The 24,358-nt window shown below is 33.6% G+C and overlaps 5 protein-coding genes across 8 annotated transcripts; 2 read left to right on the forward strand and 3 right to left on the reverse strand.

Moving 5' to 3' along the window:
• Positions 1 to 2,619: 2,619 nt before the first annotated feature.
• Positions 2,620 to 5,818, forward strand: LOC114168310 (transcription factor-like protein DPB). Its single transcript, XM_028053073.2, has 10 exons — positions 2,620 to 3,019; positions 3,132 to 3,211; positions 3,382 to 3,425; positions 3,552 to 3,614; positions 3,720 to 3,866; positions 3,963 to 4,031; positions 4,182 to 4,280; positions 4,955 to 5,025; positions 5,266 to 5,473; positions 5,554 to 5,818. Exons 1-10 carry the CDS (start codon positions 2,847 to 2,849, stop codon positions 5,623 to 5,625), a joined length of 1,026 nt encoding a protein of 341 aa, XP_027908874.1. The 5' UTR covers positions 2,620 to 2,846; the 3' UTR covers positions 5,626 to 5,818.
• Positions 5,819 to 7,378: 1,560 nt separating this feature from the next.
• LOC114170055 (Rhodanese/Cell cycle control phosphatase superfamily protein) lies at positions 7,379 to 8,997 on the reverse strand. Its single transcript, XM_028055534.2, has 6 exons — positions 8,853 to 8,997; positions 8,569 to 8,649; positions 8,405 to 8,478; positions 8,218 to 8,288; positions 8,071 to 8,124; positions 7,379 to 7,595 (listed from the first exon to the last, which is right to left on the reverse strand). Exons 1-6 carry the CDS (start codon positions 8,867 to 8,869, stop codon positions 7,482 to 7,484), a joined length of 411 nt encoding a protein of 136 aa, XP_027911335.1. The 5' UTR covers positions 8,870 to 8,997; the 3' UTR covers positions 7,379 to 7,481.
• Positions 8,998 to 9,696: 699 nt separating this feature from the next.
• Positions 9,697 to 12,022, forward strand: LOC114168419 (NADH-ubiquinone oxidoreductase-like protein). The gene is made up of 3 exons (XM_028053216.2): positions 9,697 to 9,954; positions 11,512 to 11,596; positions 11,729 to 12,022. Exons 1-3 carry the CDS (start codon positions 9,838 to 9,840, stop codon positions 11,836 to 11,838), a joined length of 312 nt encoding a protein of 103 aa, XP_027909017.1. The 5' UTR covers positions 9,697 to 9,837; the 3' UTR covers positions 11,839 to 12,022.
• A 1,291-nt stretch (positions 12,023 to 13,313) lies between these two features.
• LOC114170494 (4-coumarate--CoA ligase 2-like) lies at positions 13,314 to 15,696 on the reverse strand. 2 transcript variants are annotated; one of them, XM_028055986.2, is made up of 5 exons: positions 14,671 to 15,696; positions 14,098 to 14,442; positions 13,932 to 13,999; positions 13,749 to 13,842; positions 13,314 to 13,663 (listed from the first exon to the last, which is right to left on the reverse strand). In XM_028055986.2, the coding sequence occupies exons 1-5, from the start codon at positions 15,655 to 15,657 to the stop codon at positions 13,556 to 13,558; spliced, it is 1,602 nt and encodes a 533-aa protein (XP_027911787.1). In that variant the 5' UTR covers positions 15,658 to 15,696; the 3' UTR covers positions 13,314 to 13,555. The 2 variants fall into 2 exon arrangements, with proteins under 2 accessions (XP_027911787.1, XP_027911786.1); XM_028055985.2 differs by having other exon boundaries at positions 13,316 to 13,678.
• A 2,644-nt stretch (positions 15,697 to 18,340) lies between these two features.
• On the reverse strand, positions 18,341 to 23,474 carry LOC114169301 (cellulose synthase-like protein D3). Of its 3 annotated transcripts, XM_028054397.2 has the most exons (5): positions 23,240 to 23,473; positions 22,728 to 22,814; positions 21,460 to 22,363; positions 20,372 to 21,179; positions 18,341 to 20,284 (listed from the first exon to the last, which is right to left on the reverse strand). In XM_028054397.2, exons 3-5 carry the CDS (start codon positions 22,341 to 22,343, stop codon positions 18,530 to 18,532), a joined length of 3,447 nt encoding a protein of 1,148 aa, XP_027910198.1. In that variant the 5' UTR covers positions 22,344 to 22,363; positions 22,728 to 22,814; positions 23,240 to 23,473; the 3' UTR covers positions 18,341 to 18,529. The 3 variants fall into 3 exon arrangements, with proteins under 3 accessions (XP_027910198.1, XP_027910197.1, XP_027910203.1); XM_028054396.2 differs by lacking the exon at positions 22,728 to 22,814 and having other exon boundaries at positions 23,240 to 23,474; XM_028054402.2 differs by lacking the exons at positions 22,728 to 22,814; positions 23,240 to 23,473 and adding an exon at positions 22,518 to 22,713.
• Between the last annotated feature and the right edge of the window lie 884 nt (positions 23,475 to 24,358).

Here is a 24,358-nt window from a genome sequence, read left to right on the forward strand (position 1 = left end):
TAGAAAATGAAAAATTAAGAGTCACTAAAAGAAAAAATTAATGACAACCAAGTTCCAAATAAAAGATAGTTATAAAAAAACACATAGAACAATCATTTTTTTCTCTCATAATCATAAAAATATGAATATAAGACTCGTATGGTAAAAAATAATGTTAACTATTAAACAAATATTTCATTATCAAGTGATATCAAAAATTTACCTTTTTTTTCTTCACGAATGAAAAAAAAAACAAATGAGAAATGAAAGCAAAAATAACAAATTTGTATTTAACTGTTTTTTTTTTCAAAATAAAAACAAAAGATGTGAGAGTGTGAGATCATAATAAGTTGTGAAAAACTTAAAAATACAATAAAAAAATAAAAAAATTGTTAATAACTATTTTTATTCTTTATTACATTTCATTCTATATTTTATTATTTATTAATATTAAATGTTATATTTAAAATAAATAAAAAATACTAAATTAAACTTCTATTTCACTATATATTACATATAATTTAAAAATTTTAAAAAAAATTTAAAAAATTTATATATATAATATAAACAAAATTAAAAAATTAAGGGGGGCCATGGCCCACCCTTGCTCCAATCAAGCTTCGTCATTGTCCATTAACTTTTAATTTAGAATTGTATTTAAATTATTTATACTGTTTGACACATTTGTACTTGAATGTTAAGTCAAATACTGTTATAAAATGCGTTTAAAATGTCAAATAAACTTAATAAAATTTGATTAAAAGGACTAAAGTCACATATTTCAAAAGATGAAAGACTAAATTGGTTCAAAATTTTGAAATTGACTAATTCTAAAATTTACTATAAAAGTTAAAGGACAAAAACATATTTAACCCTAAATAAAAATAACAAATTATTAAAAATGTTGTAAGGAAGGATGACACAAACATTACCAATATTATAGCAAGATAAGTGGAAATGAAGATAGCAGGATGAAAATGCTTCTTCAAATCAGTTAATGGAATCTAAATTTAGAACCAAAAGAAAAAAAATAATTAATTGCTGTATCCATAACCCTGTCCATTGTCTTTTAATTTATAAACACATATTTTAGTTAAATGAGATCACTTATTCATCATAAATGCCCGTGATGTAAATAAACATTTTAGGGGGTGATCTCATAAAAAATACAAATACATTGTGAACAAAATAACCATGATATATTTAATTATTTCAAATACTTTTAATAGCTAACATATTTATTTTAATTTCAAGTATTTATTATTACTAATAAAATAAACGCATCATCTTCCGTCAATACAGTTATATTTTGAAATAATTAAAAAATGTCATGCTAGCTTAATTATTGTTAAATTTAGTACTAAGTATAATGTACCTTATTTTTGTCAAAAATCAACGATACACACAATAATAATGACTTTATCATATATATATATATATATATATATATATATATATATATATATATATATATATATATATATATATATATATATATATATATATATATATATATATATATACCCTCCACTTAAAATATCATGCACCAACTATAAGTCTAATTATATGAATACAGGTGCAAGTTAATTCTATATTTTAATATCAAATGTGTTTGAAAATAATTTAAAATTTATCTTTTATAATAAACTTTTCATTTAGTTGTTAGGTTCATGGTTCAACAAAGTTACACAATATTCCATTGCATTACTTTTGAATTTTGCTATCTTGTGATGATGATATTTGTATAACTAGTTCTTATATATACAATGCATCAAAGTGGATCTCACTCCCAATTAACAATTAATTGTCATTATGTTATAAAATAAAAACTACACTTCATATTTAAGTTTAGTATTTACATTTAAAATATATCATTGACTTAAATGCATATTTAATTTAATTAAATATTCGACTTATATAAATAATTAAAAAAAAATACAATGAGACCATTACACCACATTTATTATAAAACTAATAATGATACTTAAATTTAAAAATTTGAAATTTATTTTTTATATTACATAATTTAAGTTAAAATAGAAAATTTAATTATTATAATTATTTTGTTCAAGTCATAAATCCGTATAGTCTTATAACTTGAGTTCATTTTATTAAAAGTTTTAATTAGTATCAATACAAACAAAGTATTAAGAAAACATATTACATTCTACATTAGTTGTTTACGTAAAATATGAATATGAGAAAATGATTTATGTATAGTAATGTTATATTAGTTTCCAATTTAAATACATAAATAAAAAAGTCAACCATGACCATAATTAACATAAAAATTAACATTTTTATACCGATTATTATAATGAAAGACTTAAAATTATCTTTTTTACCTTAATTAAAATCTACCAAAAAATTTTATTTCTAAAATCGTTTATATCTATATAAATTGTACAAGTGTCATAATTGAACTAAAATAGCTAAATAAATTAAATTTATATTTTCATTTATATGCTCATCAATGTATTCCTCCTTAATATCATATATATATATATATATATATATATATATATATATATTTAAAAACATTAAAAGAAACAAAAAAAATTACCATGATTTTGTTTAAATAGAATTGAAGAATAATTCTAGAAAAAAAAAATCTTATAACGAAACTGAAAAATTCAGAAAATGCCGTGTTTTTGGGCGGACACACAGTTGGGGGAGCATAGGTGCGAGAAATTAATTTTGGAGCGAAACAGCTTTACGTGTGGTTTGTTGTTGCGTGAAGTGAGTGAAGAAACAAACTAGGTGTTGTCACTCAGATCTGTTCCATTCCCTCGCCAATCCAATTTGTGTTGTAGATTCCAAATTTTTGTTTCCACATTTCGCGTGCCCTAGGCCTCGTCTCGCTCCGTATGGCAGATGAAGACGACGACGAGGTGCTCGGTTGCGCCACCGCCACCACCACCACCGCTTCTGGCCAATCCGCCTCCACCAACAGTTTGCCACCTCCCGCCGACAACACACTCCTCAAATTGAACCATCTCGACTTACACGCTGATGATGCTGGATCACAAGCCTCTCTTGCGTATGTGCTCTCTATTCTGTTATATTCTCTGTGTCATGCACAATGCTGTTTAGTTTTAGTTTTGTGAATTTCATTTCTATTATCTCAAAATTCAATTTGATTCTCACCGCAGTGGCAAGAAGAAGAAGAGAGGCCAACGAGCAGTTGGACCTGATAAGAGTGGGAGAGGTCTCCGACAATTTAGCATGAAAGGTAATTTTCATCTGTTTAATTTCTGAAAGGTAATTTGTTGAATGTGAAATTTGTAATAATAGTGTTTGGAATTGAATGTTCTGTGCTTAGTAGGTAGACATTATTTTTTGTAGGTAGTGATGATAATTTTGTTCTGGCTTTGCTTCTCATTTATTGTTTCATGTCTCCAGTGTGTGAGAAGGTAGAAAACAGGGGTAGAACAACTTACAATGAGGTTAGGTGGTTACTTTAACTCAATTTTTGCCACATTTGAATTGATAGCTTGCTTTGGTTTCAGTATCATAGAATAGAATTTGTGTCCTTCTATCTCGAGTTTGATTTGATTATTTTATTATTGTAGGTTGCGGATGAGCTTGTTGCTGAATTTTCTGATCCAATCAATAGTGAATTAACCCCTGATCAGGTTTTCTCTCCATCATATAAACAATTTCAATGTTATATGCAGTTCACAAATTGAAGATTTAAAATGAATGTTGTGGACTTACTTTTGGGGATGAACATTTGTCAGCAACAATATGATGAGAAAAACATCCGTCGAAGAGTCTATGATGCTCTGAACGTTCTCATGGCGATGGACATTATTTCTAAGGATAAAAAGGAAATCCAATGGAAGGGACTTCCTCGTACTAGTGTGAATGATATTGAAGAAATAAAGGTTTGTCCACAGTCTGGAGATGTTTAGTTTGCTCAATTTGGCTTATGCTTTTCCTGCAGTGATGTTGTGAGATGTAAATGTACTTGATTCCAACAGACAGAGCGTCTTGCGCTAAGGAATAGAATTGAAAAGAAAACAGCCTATCTGCAGGAGCTTGAGGAGCAAGTGAGTCCCGCCCTCTCTATAAATTTAACATTGGAATGAATTTGTGGACTTGGTTCTCACCCTTTGAAATTGGACTTTTGAATACCCTAACAAATTACATATGTTTCTGTTTAGTTCCTGTTTGCTAATTACTTGTATTGTTATGTCAAGTTCGTAGGTCTTCAGAACCTTATTCAACGAAATGAGCAGTTGTATAGCTCAGGAAATCCTCCCAGTGGAGGTGTATCTTTGCCTTTTATTCTGGTACAGGTATATCATCACCCCATTATCTCATGTTTTTGTTTCTGATAGAGAATGCTGCTCAAGTTTACCTTGAATATTATTTTAATTATGAAACCATTACTCACTGTATCTTTGATAGTTAGTAGAAATTGGCCCAGAATTATAGATTGCAAAGCTTCTATTAAACAGAAAAAGAGTACAAAATTCCCTGGACATTCGAGAGGCCTGTTCATTCCCACAACAACACTAATTCCCTCTCAATTCACGCAATAAAATATCCCCTTTCAACTTATTTATCTGCAACATGCCTCATCTTTCTAAATATCTTAGTTTCGAACTATATTTTCTGCTAACGGAACAATGTTATAAATATGGTGGTTAGTTACCTATTAAGCATCATAATAAATTCGCTAGAAATATGTTTTCACTTTCTCTGTGAGTGTACGTTTAAATTTGTCAACTAAATGTAAATTCTGTATAAACTATATGGTAGAGGAACATTATCAACTCGTATTGCTATGTTCACCTAACTCAGTCTGCCTTTATATCTACTGAAGGCTTTTATTGGTAAGTTCACCTTAATCAGATAGCTAACTCAATAATTTTAATGAAGAATCTACACACCCTACTGTGATTTGACTCTTAATTGGTTTTGCAACTTAATTAATCAATCTCATATTTCTGGTCTTTTAAAACTGCAGACACGTCCTCATGCAACTGTAGAAGTGGAAATATCAGAAGATATGCAGCTTGTTCATTTTGATTTCAATAGGTAAGAAAGCTACTCTTGCTTCACCTGGCATTCTTTCCGAATGATGTTTACAGTGTTAGTAATATCATAAAGTCAAGACGGTCAAACTAGTGCATCCTATTTAGGTTAAACAGTGAAACACCGTGGCCAGTACGAGAACGTTCTGGCAGAGAAGTTGGGAAGTGGTTGTGGTTGCACAGTTTTTGTCCCGCGTTGGGAAGTGTATCTGCCCTAACTATTTGTCTTTTCTTCTCTCTGTAGTACACCTTTTGAGTTGCATGACGACAATTATGTTCTCAAGGCAATGAAATTTTGTGAGAGACCACAGCAAGATAATATGACGCACAATTTTACCGCTGGAGGTGAAGGTTCTAGCATGTCAGGCTTGTGCCAACCACAGACTCCTTCTACAAATCTAAAAGTGTCAAATAGGCCTCCAACCTCACCTCCTCTCCCTGGCATATTAAAGGCAAGGGTTAAGCAAGAGCATTGATCTGTAAGTTTATCATATTATGTTGTCTTATGTAAGCATGGTTGTATATTTTGTAGAGAAATTGGCTTCAGTCGGTAGACCGTCATAATAGTTATTCAGCAGTACAGCCAAATCATTCTGTAGGTTAGAAGCAGATCGGTATGTGTTCTTTATTGTTAGCGGTAGACTTTGGCACCCTCTTTGCTCATCATCCATCATTGACTACCTTAACTTTTTTTTGTTTCCGACATATTTTCACTGTAATTTTCCCGTCTCATAAATTGGTTTTGACAGTCCATAGATCATGGAACGGAACCTAACAGCATAGGATTAATTTTTTAATTTTCTGTTTTATAGTGTACAGGTTTCCTGCTTATTTGGTATCTGGACCAATGCTATTGTTTGTTTTGTAGCATTTGCCTGGGCCCTCTTGCTAATTCAAAATAACTTTGATGGAAATTTTGCGTCTTACGTTCATTATTCCTGTAGAAGACGATTAACAGAAAAATTGATTTATAGTTAATTGAGTGCGTCTAGAATCTTATCCATGCCAGTTAGTGGTGTTGTGGCAGTTTTAGGATCAGTAGTTCTAAATTCATCTCCGAAAAATTTATTGAAATGTATTACTTACTGGGAATGCGAAAGTTTTACCCTGATTCTTGAGGAATTATTGACGTTGGTCGCACTGAAGCATCTTCCTGGATAGAAAGGAATTTTTGTTTATAGAAGCCCATGTTACAATAACATGTCCATCTCTATCTTGATAGGCATTAATTAGGTGTTTTGTTTTCCATTTACTAGTGCTACTATATATGTAATGAAAAAGTCTCTTGATATGTTTGGATAACGACTTTTTGAGGTTATATCATCAGGAAAAAGACATGTACTGATTAAGAGCAATGAATGCTCTTGTATACATAATGATTATATTCAAATTGTGTTTACCAACACATTAACCAAGTGAGGTTTCTTTGGTGTCGATCACATGAGACATAAAACACTTGAATATGATTTATTTTGGGGAAAAATTTAACACGGTGAACTGATTGTCTTTGATAAGGTTTACTTGGTGCATATAATTTTGACTTTTTTGAGGATCGAAATGGAATTGGTACTCATTAAGTGTCACTATACACAGTCAAGATATCAACACGTGTTTGTTTCTGCGTCAAATATGCACTCACGTCAAAGTAATTGATGCATGCAGTCACGTGTGCTTAGTGTGGGTTTGGATATGTTCTTGACGAAGGAAATCAAGTTCAAATTGTATAGATATTTGTGGAGAAAATAAGTCTGAAATTGAAAAAGTTGAGAAGAAAAATAGTTTCTATTATGACTTTTCAAAATAATAATATTATAGTGTCTCAGCACATATGAGACATATCTAGTGAAAATATAAATTATTTATTGAAAAAAACTGTTATTTAAAAATCTTCTGGTTATTTAGTAGTTATGTTTGAAATAATTTAAACTACTAATACATTGTATTTAATGTTCAAAGTGAAAGTTTCATTTTAAAATTTAAAATGTATATGTTATTCATGTAATACGGCATGGAATGAATATGTAATTAGTTCTAGTACTATGTACCTAATAGTTATTTTTTGTAATTTTTTTTTAATCTGTCATTCAAAGTATAATATTCAGACTGAGAATTAATTTATATTTTTATTTAAAAATTATTTATGATTTTTAATATGTATAATATGTTACGTGAAAAATAGGATTGATTATATGATTAACATAGTATCTCTTGCTTAATACTTTTAGAATTTTTCTAAAGCACTTAAAAATTACTAATTTATTTTCACATAGCTGGATCATCTAGACTTCCTGAGTAACAATAATGTTTGATCCACATCTTTAATCGAAAACATGTACACTTTTCTGGCAAAGTAAAAATAATGAAAGAAACTGAAAGTACGTGTTATCACACAGAGAAAGTTACAAATGGTTTCAAAGTTTCCTTATTTAAATCATAAAAACATTGGGATAATAGAACTCTTTAACGACGAATCTTACAACTAGTTTTGAGCTCTTCTGGTGGCTTGTCCCCAGCAAATCCAGCATCAACCCATGCAGAGTAGCCTCCTCCCATATTCACAACATGTTTAAATCCCTGCGTTTATAGCATCATATGTCACGTGCTGTTTATAATATTCCTTTACCACAGATTAATAAGCAACCACTGGAAGATTAGAGTGATTATATTTTAAAGGGTTAAACATGTTTTTATCATCCAAACTTGACATAAATTAAAATTGATTTTGTTTTAAATTTTGATATATTTTGATCTTTAAAATTAAAAAATAAATGGATGTAGTCTTTTAGATTCAAGAACGTCATCCTTTTTTATTATTCTAACCAAACTGATATTTGAGTTGAAATATGTTATATAGTATAAACAATTCAAACACAAGTCACTTTAAAGAGTCAGTTAACAGGTAAAAAAATATTCAGACAATTAAGTCAGAAAAATTACATCTATTCATTTTTAAGATTTGAGGAACAAATTATATTCAAATTTAAGATACGAATAAATTCTAATTTTATGGCTAAATTTAAAGACTAAATAGTATATTTAACCAACTTACCGAATCAAGTAAATCAACGCTGGCTCGGAGTGATCTTCCTCCACTATTGCAAGCCTAAATTTGTCATCCATTATCACAAATCAGCCTTCAGAAACTTTGGATTTTGTTGTTCGGTATTTAGAAACTTAAAGGCTATATGTTTCTTACCACAATTAAATGATCCTCATTCTTGCATATTGCTGCCACCTGCTCAACAAATTCTGGATTTTTCACCCGTCCTGTTCATTTGCATATAAGAAAAATTGTGAATCATAAAATATTTGCAGCTCATATTTGATGAGGTAACCACCCCAGATTTCGATACTTTTAGGGTGCCCTTTTAAACTCATTTTACCTGCTTCTGTGATGAACATGTAGGGGACATTATAAGCATTCTCAACATGGCTTTTATTGAATTCCTCAACTGACCTATTTTAGGGGCAAAAGAAAGAACATCGGTTAGTTCTCAAATAATTCAAAATACAGAAGGAAACTGGAGAAATTTAAACGTTTTGCCACCTCACATCCAGATAACGATAATCTGATGAATTTAGCAGATTTTTAGCAGCATGGACATCTATGGTTACAACATTTTGATCACTGCAAAAAGGGATAAATCAGAACTGTGAGTCATATACTACAAGCACAGAATGAAATGTAAAAACCAGAAAGAATCTTTTCCCATAAGTTCTCTTGTTTCAGAAGTGGGGTTGATCATATTGAATGAAATAAATTTCATGTATCTTGTTTGATCATATTACAGCAATGTTTTTCTTAAGTGATTCATATTCAGAAACACTTACTCCTTGGGGGCATCCATTCCTCTATTGTCAGAGTTTACATCCAATGCCAAACTTGTATGAAGTGTATTTATGCTGTGAAATTTGCTACAGAGCAAGTGGTGTCACTAAGTTGACCTTTTCATTGATATACTCTTTTTTGTTTACAAGTACTCTCAATACGTTGACATATTCACAAACATGTGGCGTGCAAGCCAAGGATGCAAATATTTTAAGAAAATGGCAACAAGCTCATAGTTTCCATTTTTTTTTTACAACTATCCGCTCACTAATTCTGCTCCACCACCATTGAAGAAAAATAGCAGTTGACTTAATTATTTTGTTTAGGTTATGCCAAACATACATCATGGACATATGGTGAACAAATATAATATATTTCAGTTATACAAGATTAGAATTATTCAGCTTCCTACACCATATCACATTTCTTCATCCACCCCCATCAAAACTCTTTCCGGAAAATATTTTCCGTAATAAAAGAGGCTCCGAAAAAAAAATTGAAATTATTTATTGTGAACGATAGGGTGCAGTAAGAATTTTGTTAGAACACTATACCAAAAAATGTTTTTAATTTATTAATAATGCGAATATTTTATGCTAACAATATATTCCTTATGTAATCACCCTATCCACTCCCATTTTATAATTTTCTGATTTATGTAGGGTTTCATGAAATGGACTATTACCGTTTGCACCCCACAATTACTAATTACGTCCCCACAGTTACACGAAATGGCTCAAACACTCCATCACCACTCCATGTTTTGTTATTGATGGGCCAACAAGACATGGGCCAACCCATTTGAATAGTGCGAATCGGCCCGATCACTTCATGAACATTCTGTGACTGGCTTGTGTCGTTTTGCGTACGGAGGGTGCGGGTTTCAATTCAGAAAGAACATAGAATACGATTTGCGATTCCGTCATTTCCCTGTGTGATTCATTGATCTGATAATCGAGTTGTGGGATCGAATTTAGGTTCTGGGAGATGGCGTCGAGTGTTTTGAGGAACCTCATGAGAGTTTCGTCATCGAGGAACACGAGCACCAGAAGTTTCAGCCTCGTAGCTTCTCAAATCAGCAACCACACCGCCAAGTGGATGCAGGTACATCCATCACAACCAAATATCATTTTGTGTCGTTGCAAATCACCTCGCGCTTATTGCTCGCATATCCCGAACAAAGCATCTCGTGTTTCATGAAACTAAGTCTGGAATCAATTTAGGTTTATCACTTGTTTTTATTATTGGATGCTAGTTACATAATTTATTTCATGGAATTTGTGAAATGTCCACGGTCACCTTCATTTGCCAGGATTGTTCATCTTTAGCCTTTAGTGGTGGTTTCCGTTCTACGTTCTACTTCCATTGTTGTTTTAGGTTTGCTGTGATATTTGATGGTGTATGAAAAATTTGTGGATATGTACAATTTAGTTCCGTTTTGAAATAGCCTCTATGTGCGGTATCAACGCTTATCTTACAACTTGATAGAATAGAATTAGAGATATAGAGAAACATCAGGGATGGCTAGATCAAGTGTGCACCTGGAGCGGGGGATGTGATAAAGGAATGTAGTAAATTGCTTTGGATGGAAAAATCTTCCGAGAGGCTTGCTAGGTAAATTGTGCAGAAGAAATTTGCATTTTGAGGGAGGAAAACTTGAAGCAGCAGAAAGTGGGAATTAACGTTTGAAGTAGCCTGAGGGAAGGGATCTACAGTGTTGGCTGGGAATTATTGTAGGTTTTCTTGTTTAGGGAATGATTACTAACTAACCCATCAGATCTATCCCTGAGCGTGATCATGGTGCAGTTTTTGATGAATAAACAGAACCAAATTGAAAGTATCTGGAAAAACAATTGGGTTCAGTACTTCAGCTAGAAGACGAACGATTCCAGTTTATTTTGGTTTGGTTATCCATGTTTTGTTTGAACGATGGTGATAGTGTCAGTCAAACAATTTAACCAGGTGACAATGGATTCAAACACAGTTTAATGTGGCGGTGGTAGAGCTTTGAGGGTGAACACAGAGTAAGCATTTGTTCCATTGAATGATATACTACGACCCAGCTTTTATTCTATTATATACTGAGTTGAGAAATTTCTAACAACGAGATAAAGACAGGTGTTAAAAAATTGGATTCTACATCTCTGAAGATATCTCTACCTGGTTGAAATTTGATGTACGGTGGATAATTAGATTGGATTGTTTAATTGTTAACCAACTGAATTGAAAGTGATTTGTTGGATATTTTTTCTATTCTGCTTCAATATGGACCAGTTTAACAATTTTGATTGCCTACCCCCTATTCGGATGACTTTGTTTGTTTTGTGGTTCTATAATGCGAACACCAATATCTCTCAAGGTTTTTTGAGATTGCACAAACATTCCTGTGTTTTTAACATTTACAACAATCTCTTTTAGGGATACATGATATAATGTTTTTCTTACAATTAAGGAGGACTAATATAATGTATAAGAGGTGTCAGTAAGTATAATACATTTCAAACAATTAAAGGATTAATGCAGTGATAGAGAAAATTTGAAGGTTGTGCAATTCACAAAACGATGGGAAGTATTAATGTTATTTACTGTAATCTAAATAAAGAGGACAGTGGCTAACTGACTACAGTCAGTTAATAACGTTTGTTACTACTGTTGTAATAGGATACAAGCAAGAAATCTCCGATGGAGCTTATTAATGAAGTTCCTCCAATTAAGGTTGAAGGCAGGATAGTTGCCTGTGAAGGAGGTATGGCTTTTTGTTCTTTTTCTTCAAAATTGTCTTCTCTTAGATCATGCACAAGATTTAGCGGAGATACAAACCTTGTATAGTTTCTGGTCATACATTATTATAATCTGGGTATTGCTGTCGTGGTTTCAGATACCAATCCTGCACTTGGACACCCGATTGAATTCATATGCCTGGACTTGCCCGAGCCAGCTGTTTGCAAATATTGTGGCCTACGTTATGTTCAGGATCATCACCATTAAGATTGCTTTCTACATGTATTCTGGTGTGCATGTATGGAATTTCTGCCTGTTTTTGGTTACAATGTTTCTGACTAAATCATGGCGTAACAAATATACTTCTTTGTTACAATTTGCTAAATAAGATGCTCATGTACTATCTGTTTTGTTGGGTTAATCTTGTTAAATTAAGTAAGTAATTGTGAGATACGAGGTACAGTACAGCTTCATTGAGCGATCTATTTTATTTAATTCTTAATTTGCAAGCTCTTGGGCCCTGATTACACTACCTTTTCACAAGGCAATATAGTGAATGTATTAAAGTTGCCTTGTAATGCCTTTGAGGTCCTAATAAAGTAGGGATTATAAGAGATTTTGGTATTCCCAATTTTAGACTCTAGTTGTCATAGTTTAACTTGTAAGAGGTTTTGTCTGTTTTTATAACCAAATTGTACTGGCCAGGCAGAAAAGAAACTGGTTTAAATTGGGTCAGTGAAAAATAATTAATAATGTCATTTTAACTTTTTTTTCTTAAAAAATAAAAATTAACCTAAAATATTTTGTTTTCGTTTTATTATGCATATAGGGTTGTAATTTTAATAAATATTATTGGGATTTTAATTTAAGTAATAATAATTTATTTAAACTTTTATTGTTATTTTAAATATGAAAGATCATATAAATATTTAGTACCATATGTTATATTTTTTTTAATATTATCTTATGTGTTATTTAATCGCTATAATGATTTTATCAATACTAATTTCATCGTTGAATTTTGAACTATCTTCAGATTTGAAAATTTTGGTATTCCAAATTCTAGTTTATCATATTTAAATTATTAAATTAAGTTTTATCAAACAATTAACGGAAATGTTGTAAGATATGTAGCATTGATTTCTATATATACAAAAGATGAAATAAAAAAACATAGGTTATTTATATAAAAGTAGCTTCAAAGTTTTTTTATTTTATTTATTTAACTGGTTTTTATATCTTTTCCTTTGCCATTTCAGACTAATAATAATCATGTCACGTTTGGCCACATCTCCATGATTTATTTTTAATAATTAAAGAATCATTATAAATAATATTGAAAATTAGAATTAAGGGACAAATCATGGAGTAAATATGGGAATGGAATATTGCAGTTAAACTAAAAGTAACAGGCAAATGGGATAATTTTCAGACATTGTTTAAATAGAGCATTTCCTGGATCACAGCAGGGTAGACTGAGTTTTTCAAGAAATAGATGTAAGCTCCAATCCGAACATGAAGTTAATTTATCGACAGTGAAGGGGGGAAAAGAACATTGAAGGTGATATCAAACTCTGGATTACTAAAATATCATTTTTAAACAATTACTATAAGGTCAATAATTTTGAATCATAACAAAATAATAAATAAACAAGATAGTGTAAAAAAATTCTGTAACGTGACTAGATTTCAAGTAGGTGTACAAAATTGCCTGAGAAAAACTTTGAACTTTGAACTCGTTTTTAATCTTTTTTTAGGTGCAATTCAATCGAAATGTTGCAAAAATAAATTGAAGAACTTTTTAATGTCCTGATCCAATCATGTGTTACACAAATACTGCTCCTTTTTTTTAAAGACTCTCTGGTTTTATTTTATGGAATATATAGGTGCACAAAAGACAAATTATGCATCCTTTTCATAACACATTGACAGAGAACAACAAAGGAAGAAGAAATTAAGGAAAACAATGGCAAAATAGTTGTCGTTAGTTCCTCTCAATAATCTTCGCCAGCTTTGCTCTGAGTTCTTTTCTTAATATCTTTCCCGTCTGAGACTTTGGAATTGCATCAACAAAATACACTTTGTGTATTCTCTTGTAAAACACTACCTGTTCACAACAAACATCATTCCCTTGATTACAAATACATTCCATGATTAATTTTACTGTGTAATTGTACCTGTTTAGCTACAAAATCCTTTACAGCATCTTCTGTAAGATCAAAGCCGACAACGAAAGCCACCGGAACTTCGCCGGCAGCATCGTCTTTTTGCCTGTTACAACGTTATTTTGGTTGTTGTTTCCAATCAGAACATTGCATAGAAATTGCAGTGCTAATAACTCCATGGACATGGCTACTTACGGAACAACAGCTGCATCTGCAATCGAAGGGTGGCTCCTGAGGAGGTCTTCAAGTTCCGCCGGCGGCACCTGTTAACGGTAGAATAAAAGAAAAAAAATAAAAACTTTAAAAAATAAGAACGCAAGAGAAAATTGTATCGTTTTCCATCGAGAAAAAATGCACGTACCTGGAAGGCTTTGAATTTGATGAGTTCCTTGGCCCTATCAACGAGGAAAACCTCATCATCATCATCAACGTAGCCAATGTCACCTGTATGAAGCCAACCATCTGCATCAATGGTTTCTGCAGTGGCCTTCTCGTCATTCAGATACCCTTTCATGATCTGAGAGCCACGCACGCAAATCTCGCCATGCTCGTTACGGGGAAGAGACAAGGAAGTTAGAGGGTGAATCACCTTCATCTCAGCGTTTCTCACCACAGTTCCGCACGAACCACACTTGGTTGGAAATGGAAACTTTGCAAAACCCAAAGACATGGTCAACACTGGTCCACTCTCTGTCATTCCATATCCCTTCGTTCACACAGAAAGTTGTAAGATTCAAAAAAAATGCAGATGTTAGGAATAAAGTGTGAGTCTAAATTTAAAAACTCATTGAGTCGATAGCGTGTGAATGCTTTATATGATTATGATTAGGCTCAAATCTGATCGATCGATGCTGTATCTCTCTGTTAAAATTCCTTCTTTATAAAACAATCATGGGAAAAACATGAACATGAAGAAGAAGAAAGAAGAGGTTACTTGTCCTAGAATGGCGTTGGGCAACCTCTTCCGCAGAGCCTCTTCCGCCTGTAGCCCCAGCGGCGCAGCCCCCGACATAACCAACCGTATCGAACTCAAATCGTACTTCTCCACCGCCGTGTTCTTCGTAAGCGCCACCACCAGCGGCGGCACCAGTATCGCCACCGTCACCCTATGTTTCTCAATCGCCTCCAGCAGCGTCCTCATCTCAAACTTCTCGATCAGCAAAATAGCGCTCCCCGTTCTCATCCCACACATCATCACGATGTGCATGGCGAACACGTGAAACAGAGGAAGCACGCACAGCACAACGTCCTCTTCTTTCAGGTACATGTGCGGGTTCTCTCCCTCTATCAGTTGCGCCACGCTGGTTACCAAACTCTTGTGCGTCAGAATCACCCCCTTCGCCAGCCCCGTCGTCCCCGACGAAAACGGCAGCGCCACCGCGTCCTCCACTGATATCTCAACCTCCGGAACCTCGCTCTCGTCGCCCTCCGGGAAAGCCGAGCAATTCTCCGGTGGGTCGTCGACGGTTACCACCTTGAAGAAGCGGTGCTGCGCTTGCTGGTTGTTGAGCTTGTGGACGTGGGCGGAGAGCGTGACGACGAGCTTGGCGTTGGAGACGGCCAGTTGCTTGGCGAGTTCGGCGGCGGTGTAGGAGGGGTTGGCGGTGGTGGCGACGGCGCCGAGCATGGAGACCGCCATGAAGGTGAAGACGAACTCCGGGGAGTTGGGGAGGAGAATCATGACGGTGTCGCCCTTCTGGATGCCCAGCTTCGACATGCCGGCGGCCACCTTCCGCGAGGCGCGGTGAGTGTCGGCGTAGGTGTAGGTTCTGGCGGCGGCGATGAGGCATGTGCGGTTGGCGACTTCGGGAAGTTTAAGGAAGCAGTATTTGTGGAGGAGGAGGTTGTTGGGGAGTGGAATGTCTGGTAACTTTGATCTGAAAATGTGGGTAGTTTCATCCAAAGTAATTCCTTCTGACATTGTGTTTGATTCTTATGTTGTTCTTATGTTTAAGATGTGTGTGGCTTGAGGGAGCGAATAAGACAAAAACAATGGAGTCAAGAAATGAAGGTTTATAGAACAATGATAATTAATATAAAAATTCATTTTTTTACAAATATTTTACTCTTAGAATTGAAAATATGCGTGACCATATAAAGTGAAACACCCATGAAATTTTGAGTTTTTTTATATAGGTTGAACAAATTTTGATTGTAAATTATAAAAAACATTAATTACGAAATTGTGAACTAAGTCGTGTAAATGAAAAGTTGTAAGAAGTTATGACAATGATTAAAAGTTCTAATAAAGTCTCTAACGACTTTAATTATCATTATAATTTCTGACAATTTCTATAAAAAAAATCATAATAATTCTTTACAACTTCGAAATTAACGTATTCAACGTATCCTCACTCTTCCTATACATAATACAAATACTTAATACTTAGTTATCAATTTATCACAAAATTTTATTTTGATCCATTTCTCTTATCTAATTTTAACTTATCATTTCAATTTTCTTTAAATTATCATATTATATTACTAAAAAAAATCAAAATTCATAATTAAAATCTGATTAAAATAATAAATTAAAAATAAATAAATAAATAAACAAAATATCATTATCTTTCGTTTTTTTTTTAATTTTACACGAAATGGTGTGTACCGCATACAAGTTTGAGTTAAAACTTGTGTATCGTACACTCAAGATCAATAATTAATTTTTGACTTATTTATTTCGTAATTTGCGATAAATTTGTCTAATTTTGGTAAAAAAAAAACAATTTTCTGTACTTATTGCTTAAGTCACTATGATGCAGTATGTGTGTAAACCTCCACCTTCCACACTGTCTCCCACAACGAATCACAGTTTTTATTTCTGTTATAAAAAATATCGATATATGACAGATTTTATATAAGGATTGGTAGAAATAAAAAATAGCAAATTTAAGGCTGCTGAAACAGAGAAAAGGCAAATTGGTTTAATAATATTGTAGGTTTTACAATGCTAAGGGAATGTTTCATACAATTTTATAATTTCTAGAATTGATTAAAGGTAATAAATTTAAGTCTGAGATGAACTCTGCTATAATTTGAAGAGAGACCATTTGCCAAGTGATTTTGAAAAAAACTTGTCCCTATGTCATTTTTAAATCATTAATTTTAGAATTGCATTAAACTTTTGGTATCCATGTAGAAAATGTAAGGGGTGAAAGAATGATGCGCATATCAAATCAATGGAACGCAAATAATATTTTGTCATCAAAATTAATTATATTGGGGCATATTAATCTCCCATGTCACATCATAATTTTTATACCTCGATCCTAACATATTAAATTAAGGTTTAATTTATGTGTGGTTCTCTAATTTGTTTGTTTAGTTTATTTTGTTTCTTTTACTATTTGGTAATTTAATTTAGTTTTTTAATTCTTTATAAATGTTCAAATTGATTCTTACGGTTAAGTTAATGGTTAAGTTAATGTTAACGTCGTATATGTTATCTTTGATAAAATTTTAAATTTTTTATTAATTTTTTATAAAACATTAAACTGTCACATGTTACGTTATGATTGTGTTACATGTTAACTTGAATTTTTTTTTAATTTTGTTTAAATTTTTTTGCACATGGCAGTTTTATTTTTTAAATTTAAAAAATGAAAAAAAAAATTTGAAAATACCATACAATGACACATGATATGTACGAATACAATGCTAATGTCAACTTACCGCCAGGATCAAATTGAATTTTTTTTAAATAATTGGTAGACTAAATTTAACTAAAAAATAATAAAAATACAAATTTGAATCAAACAAACAAATTATGGGACTAAAATAGTAATTAAGCCTTAAATTAATTACTTCAACTCATATTTCTTTTTATTTAGTATAATGTTAATGTATTTCATGAAGAATTATTATAAAGATATAACTAAAAATCAAAATATTAATATATATATATATATATATATATATATATAATTACACAAAATATCAATTTGTATAATTAGACAAATAATTAAATAAACTAACCATTCAAACAATACATTTTAATGTTTAAAAAAGATAAAATTATAAAGTTATATAATTAAAAGTGGTAAACAATTACAGTAAAAAAATTATATAAGATGCTTATAATGTTTTTTAGTTTAAAAAATGATTTATGTACATAAAAAACACTTAATATATAAAGGACAAATAAAATTGACAGATTTATAGAATATATGATGTGATAAAGAAAAAACACGAGAAAAAAACAAGTGTACAATATAAAAAAAATTTAATTAGTTTAAAAAGATAAAAATAGATATATGAATAAACCACCTGTTAATATAATTCAACTTGAATGATCAAAGTAATTACATGCAAATAAAATTAATTATAGTAATCTACCTGTTCGAATAACGACATAAGACACTTAGAGAAATCATTCTAAACAGAAACTCAATTTAGAATTCAAGAGTTGAAAAGTTTCATGTTAATAAATGGAGAAATCTTATCAAGTATTATGTTTGGTTTAAAATTAGAGTTTTACTTCATAAACATACATATAGTCTTTAATGTAAACAATTTATTTTAAAAATTATCTATGTAAAACTTCAATTTTGATTAAAAATGAACACCAGAACCATTCAAGATATACAAGTTTTGTCAGTAATATATATAAGACTAGAACAAATCTTCATTTACTATCAAATATTTCCAGTTTCTGGTAATAATTTTCTTAACAAAATTCTCAAGCAAGAAAAACTGTGATGAAGTCCATTCCTCGCTGGCACTCAGTTGTTGACTGAAGAGGTAAAAAGAATTTTAAACAACCAAAAAATGTAACCTGCAAAAAGAATGAGGCATCATGGGAACTGGAATGAACCACCAATTTGGTTGGTACCAGCAGGGGGATTGATGGCCACCCAGAGGAGTGATATTGTGATTGCTATGAGACCTGACCATACAAAAACAATGGTAGGCGTCTTCCCTCTCCTTCCCATCAAACCTTTTGCAAAAGGGTAGAGATGGGTCAAGACCCAAAAACTGAAGAAAACACCACCAAGTAGACGACTCCATTGAGGTATCACACTGTATATGGTTCTGCTGACTCCAACTGCTATTGCTATCAAGTTAACCATCATAATTGTGATGGGTGGTATCATAAGGGATGTCCACTTCACAATATAGAGATCAGCAAACTCATCATCTACATCATCTCCAGCTGATTTTGATGTCAAGGTGAAAGAGATCTCAATCCCTGCTATCACTTTCAACAAACCCTGCAGCACAGCAGCTAGGTGTGCACTTGTTCCACCAATCAACCAAAACTGTTCATTTCTCCACCACTCTTCCAGCTCAATGCCAGACCATTTGATTTCAAGCACAGCCAGCATGCACAAAGTCACAGTGATGGTCAAGAGATACACAAGGAAAGTGACATTGAGAGTTTGAACAATGAATTGGCCAGAGAAGAGAGAAAGTGCAGGGAGGAAGCAGTAGACAATAAGGAAAAATGAAGTGAATGGATAGATTCCAACATTAAGGTATGCAATCCTTTGGAGAAACTTCATTCTTGGGCTAGCCAGAAATGCATTGTTTCTTGAGAAGAATATTTCAACTGATCCAGTTGCCCATCTAAGGACTTGATGTAGTCTGTCAGTGAGATTGATGGGAGCTGTGCCACGGAATGCATCACGCTTGGTAACACAGTAAACTGATTTCCATCCTCTATTGTGCATCCTATAGCCAGTAACCACATCCTCAGTAACTGACCCATAGATCCATCCAACACGCTGTCCCCACTCAGTTTTGTCCTCATACCAACAAGAGATCACACTGATGGCCTCTGCCACAGTTGATGCATCAAGAAGCTCTCGTGGTATGGTGAGAGCACCTGGAGGACGTCCATTCTTCACTGCAGGATGATCAGCAAGTGGCCTGCCTTGGAACTCTGCTACTGGAATTGAGTCAATGAGGAAAGTTGAGTTTCCAAACCTCTTAGGGAAGAGTGATAGATTCATTTCTTCTTCTTCTTCCTCAGAGTCACCCATCCTCAGAGCCCGATTCTCTTCAGATATGTTAGCATTCTTCTTTCTTTTGCCAAAACAGCAACTACAACATCCAGAATGATGTTCTTTAGAGCGAGGAGGATCAAAACCATAAAGAGCAACCCTTCTGAAAAGGCAACCGGTTCCAACATAGACCGGACCTTGAAGTCCATCAAGTGCTCTCATGTTGACATCAAAGAAGACAGTGTTATGATTGGCATATCTGTCAGAAGGATCAATCCCCTCAAATCTTTGTGGGAATTGAACGTAGCAGATGCGGTCACCACCACGGTCCATCATAAAGCACATGCCTTCTCTCATTGCCTTGGAGTTGTAGATGTAGTGGTCACAATCAAGATTGAGTATAAAAGGACCATTGGACATGATGGCTGAGGCTCGAACCAAGGCATTCATGGCCCCAGCTTTTTTGTTGTGATCATAGCCTGGACGTTTCTCTCTAGAAACATAAACTAGAAGGGGGAGACGAATATCTACATCAGCCAAGTCAATGAGCTTTTCGTCGTCAGCATTTCCAAGGAGAGGTTCATCACTTGGAGGTTTCAACATCACCTGCATCATTCATCAACTATGAATTATTCATTTTCATCTCTCAAAGAATAATCTTGACACTTGGCATGTAAAAGATAGGTTTAATACCTGGATTATACCGGCATGATCACCTTTAGTGTGTTCGGATGAAGGATTCAACCAAGTCCCTGGCCAGTGAGTTCCATCAGCCATCCATGTGGCTTTTGGAATCTTGACGGGGTCTACTGGTTCATCTACCTTTGTTTGTCTCTGCACTTTCATAGCTCTCAATTCCTCTCTTGCATGAAAGGCATCCGACCTACGCCTGATAGAATCAGGCAGACCATTGATCCTGACCTTGAACTCATCATACTCACGCTTCACTCGTCTACGATCCTTGACAAAATCTTGTTTCACTTTGTTTTTGTAGGGATCTCTCTTTAAGTTGAAATATGACTCAGGATTCCTAGGCTCTATATTATGCTTACGGCAGAATGGAACCCATACATTAGCAAAGCTGGCAGCTTCAGCCATTGCCTCAAATGTCAGAAGTGCACCTCCATCATCAGAAACATAGCAAGAAAGTTTCTCAACTGGATAGTCTGCAGCTAGGATTGATAAGATGGTGTTTGCAGTGACCAGAGGTGGTTCCTTCTCAGGATCAGCAGTAGAAACAAAGACATCTATGCCCGGAAGATCTGATTTTCCAGTAGGATTGTTGGGACTCGGCACTTCAAATTTTTCCTTGAGAACATTAAGATCTGTGGATCGATTTATAGGACATAGCTTGGGTAGTTGATCCAGAAGCCAAGAAAAGGCAAACCATATCTCACAAACCACAGACATGCCCCACAGCCAGACTGCATCAGTATTTTTGTGCTTCACCCTCCATGCCAGGAACAATACCAGCACAACCAACCGAATAAATATGATGAGACTGAAAAATTAGATGCAACGCAATTGTTACAAAACACATTATTGGTGTAATGTACATTTCAGTTTTCAAGTTCTTGATTATATCATATCATACAAACTATAGCAGTTTGCTTGAACTCCCATCAGATCATACAATTATAAAAGTTATCTAATATAATTCATTCAAAATACTCTCATCAAAGTCAATTATCATTTTGTAACCTGAAAACATTATGGAATAAGTATCTCAATCACTGATTTAAATTTTTTTACCAAAGAATCTAAAACAAAAGTATTCCTACCGATATGGACTGAGAATAGCAGCAGGTATCTTGAGTTTCCTAGTAAGTGGCCTCCAAGGTCTGTTCATCAGATCCATCGGCTCAACAACATCCTCATCCCCATTTCCACTTCCAAAATTTCCTCCCTTTGGCCAAATAGCATTGCCATAGCCATAGGTACCCTTTGTTTCATAGAGCCACCGATTGTGATCAAAATCTCCAGTCTGGCTTCTCATCAGCGCCGACTTCGTCGACTTCATCAACGACAATCTCCTCTCCATTTTCGACACTCCACTTGACGGAGGAAGCGGATATGGCCTTCCATTTCGTTCCTCCACAGCAACCTCATCTAGCTCTGTGTTTTTGTAAGGCTCTTTGCATCCTGGGCACATTCCATCTCCTGCTTTCACAGCATCTATATAGCAGTCTCTGCATATCTTAAAGTCACACTCACAAGGAAGAATATCCACACCACGTTCATCACTCATCACCTTACAATCACAACCAGGAACTGCACATGAAGACCCTTTTGCACCAGCCATCTGTGGATGACTAGCTTCAGATTCTATCACCTTATCCATCAGGTGTGCATGAGTGACACTGTTGAATCCTCCAGTGAAAAGGGAACTTGACACATATTGCTCCTCAACTTTCTGCGAAATTGATGGATCCATTGGTTGGTTATCAGGTGTCAGAGGCATATGCACTGTGTAATTCATGAAATCACCACTCCCAAGTTCACTGTCGAGATCATCTCTGGAGTAGCTGATGTAGCGACCCGAGGAAGTTCTTCGTCCAAACGTTACGGTTGGAGGCAAAGGAGGCTTTGGGCCATCTGATGCATCGGAAGTTGCTGACTGAGAATGAGATAATCGACTTGGCTTGAATGGTTTTGATGATGACATGTTCGAAAATCTTGAAACTCCTGCAAAATCCACAACTTCAGCTATCAGATCTTCTTCGGCATTGTGTTATAAAGACCGGAATCAATGTTCAAAGGTGAATCTAAATTCGTGATCAATGAATACATCGGTACAACGATGACTGAGAAGAGAAATAAATGTTCAAGTGAATTGCACCTAACGCTATCCTAGTAATAAAGGCGCATCATTCAAGTCTCAATCAAGTCCAAGCTTTTTGCGAATATTTTTTCCGCTGGAAAAATCAAAACTTAACTAGTATTACTCAAAATCAAACACTGGATCTCTGTGAAATTTTCAAGAGATTACAGAAAATGTCAAACAACCAACAAATTTGAAAGGTTACAGATTCAGCTGAATCAGAAGTACCCAAATGCAGACACTCAACTCACGAACTTTCAGTTGCTTAAACCTCCGGTGCAAGATCCAGGTTCTTCTTCATCGTTCTCCCAGTTTCTGAGAACTCGAACCAATAACCCACATCAGGACTAAGATTCCGATGAAAAGGGTTCAGTGCTTTATAAATGATTCGAAGAAGAAGTAGAGAAAAACGAAAAACAGAAATGAACAGATAAATAAACCAAAGAGTGTTGTGCTGAACTGTTAAAGACAGAGTCAGGCTGAGTTGGAAAACTTCATTGACTTCCCTGCATTATTGCTTCATTCACAAATCCTCAAAAGTCTAAATTTCAGGAAAATAAAATGTTCCCACTTTCACCTTTCTCGCCTTTATTCTCGGCAATCAATCACCCCGATACAAATGCAAGAAAGTGATCACAATCACATAAAGATCACAGCTTGTGTAGAAAAAGAAACACCCATGAACGCATAGGAAAAGGGATCAATCTGAGAGTGATGGCGAGGAGAAAAAGAGAGCATACCCGTTGCTTGAAAAAGTGAATGCCACTCAGCTTGAGATGAGATCTGACATCCTTGTACTGTGTCTGATTCTTAGAAGAAAATGGTGACAACAACTTACAGAGTGTTGTGAAACTGGTTGCAAGAGTTTATAACATGTTCTTCAATCTTATATTATTATTGTCTATACAAGCTTTGACAGAGAGATGTAGTTAGTGGTGAGCAAAACTAAGCACTACTGCTCCATGATTCAAGCTTTAATTTTTCGTATTTTACTTCAAAATATTAAAATGTTATGTATGAAGGTTCTTGGATATGAAAGAGAAGTGGGGTCGATGGTGCCCATATTTTTTTTTTCTTTTAATGACAACTATTTTGAAATTACTTCGAGTACTTTTCATGGATATCGTGATTGAAGGAGAATTTTAGTGTTGTTTCCATCATTGTTAGGAAATTATTTAAATGAAATAAAGAAGAGTAGTAATTTATTGTAGCTTTTTAGAAAAATCTAAAATTATAATTGCATAACAATGTATTAAACTTATCAATTAATTAACTAAAAACATTTATGAACTGATTTATCAACTATTAATTTATTAATTAGTTTTGTCAAATATACTATTGGTAAAAACCGGGTAATCCCGTTAAATACATATGAGGACGAAACTAGTCTTATAATATCTTCCACTAACAAGTTAAAAATGAACTAAAATTCATATAATAGTAAAGGAAATCAATAATAGAAGAAAATTAAGAATTATAAACCCTCCTTTAAAATTCCCTAACTCATCAAAAGAAATAATTAATTATAGATAAAATAGTCCATACTTAAAAGAGAAAATGTTATAATTTAAAAAAATAAATCTCATATATTTTAACGTATAACATAAAATAATATTTATTTTGAAAAATTAAATTTCATGACTAATGAACAATTTGACCAAAGTCAAAGAAGTGTTGTTGTTGACACGTTACAACATTATCGACCCGTTAGGCTGTCACGAAGCTGTGACATGAAACACTCACTTCCCGCTATGCAAACATGCAATTTCAATTTATTTCTACATTTAATTTAATTTAACGTTTCCCTTTTTTTTATTAAATTAATCATTAAAGTTGTTAAATATTAAACAAATCTTTAA

Source organism: Vigna unguiculata, chromosome 11 (genome assembly GCF_037176805.1).
Source record: "Vigna unguiculata cultivar grain cowpea cultivar isolate G323 ecotype 2 chromosome 11, ASM3717680v1, whole genome shotgun sequence".
Taxonomy (NCBI): Eukaryota; Viridiplantae; Streptophyta; class Magnoliopsida; order Fabales; family Fabaceae; genus Vigna; species Vigna unguiculata.

Excerpts from the sequence above, each read along its gene's own strand:
- LOC114168310 (XM_028053073.2), top strand. The coding sequence starts at position 2,847 with ATGGCAGATGAAGACGACGACGAGGTGCTCGGTTGCGCCACCGCCACC. Across the intron at positions 3,615-3,719 it reads GTGAATTAACCCCTGATCAG|CAACAATATGATGAGAAAAA; the intron begins GTTTTCTCTCCA and ends AACATTTGTCAG. Across the intron at positions 5,474-5,553 it reads CTCTCCCTGGCATATTAAAG|AGAAATTGGCTTCAGTCGGT; the intron begins GCAAGGGTTAAG and ends TATATTTTGTAG.
- LOC114170055 (XM_028055534.2), bottom strand. Across the intron at positions 8,289-8,404 it reads CATGTTCATCACAGAAGCAG|GACGGGTGAAAAATCCAGAA; the intron begins GTAAAATGAGTT and ends GCAAATGAACAG. Across the intron at positions 7,596-8,070 it reads GCGTTGATTTACTTGATTCG|GGATTTAAACATGTTGTGAA; the intron begins GTAAGTTGGTTA and ends CTATAAACGCAG.
- LOC114168419 (XM_028053216.2), top strand. The coding sequence starts at position 9,838 with ATGGCGTCGAGTGTTTTGAGGAACCTCATGAGAGTTTCGTCATCGAGG. Across the intron at positions 9,955-11,511 it reads ACACCGCCAAGTGGATGCAG|GATACAAGCAAGAAATCTCC; the intron begins GTACATCCATCA and ends CTGTTGTAATAG. Across the intron at positions 11,597-11,728 it reads GATAGTTGCCTGTGAAGGAG|ATACCAATCCTGCACTTGGA; the intron begins GTATGGCTTTTT and ends TCGTGGTTTCAG.
- LOC114170494 (XM_028055985.2), bottom strand. The coding sequence starts at position 15,657 with ATGTCAGAAGGAATTACTTTGGATGAAACTACCCACATTTTCAGATCA. Across the intron at positions 14,000-14,097 it reads TCAAATTCAAAGCCTTCCAG|GTGCCGCCGGCGGAACTTGA; the intron begins GTACGTGCATTT and ends TACCGTTAACAG. Across the intron at positions 13,679-13,748 it reads AGGATTTTGTAGCTAAACAG|GTAGTGTTTTACAAGAGAAT; the intron begins GTACAATTACAC and ends TGTTGTGAACAG.
- LOC114169301 (XM_028054396.2), bottom strand. The coding sequence starts at position 22,343 with ATGTCATCATCAAAACCATTCAAGCCAAGTCGATTATCTCATTCTCAG. Across the intron at positions 21,180-21,459 it reads GCTATTCTCAGTCCATATCG|TCTCATCATATTTATTCGGT; the intron begins GTAGGAATACTT and ends CTAATTTTTCAG. Across the intron at positions 20,285-20,371 it reads ATCATGCCGGTATAATCCAG|GTGATGTTGAAACCTCCAAG; the intron begins GTATTAAACCTA and ends TGAATGATGCAG.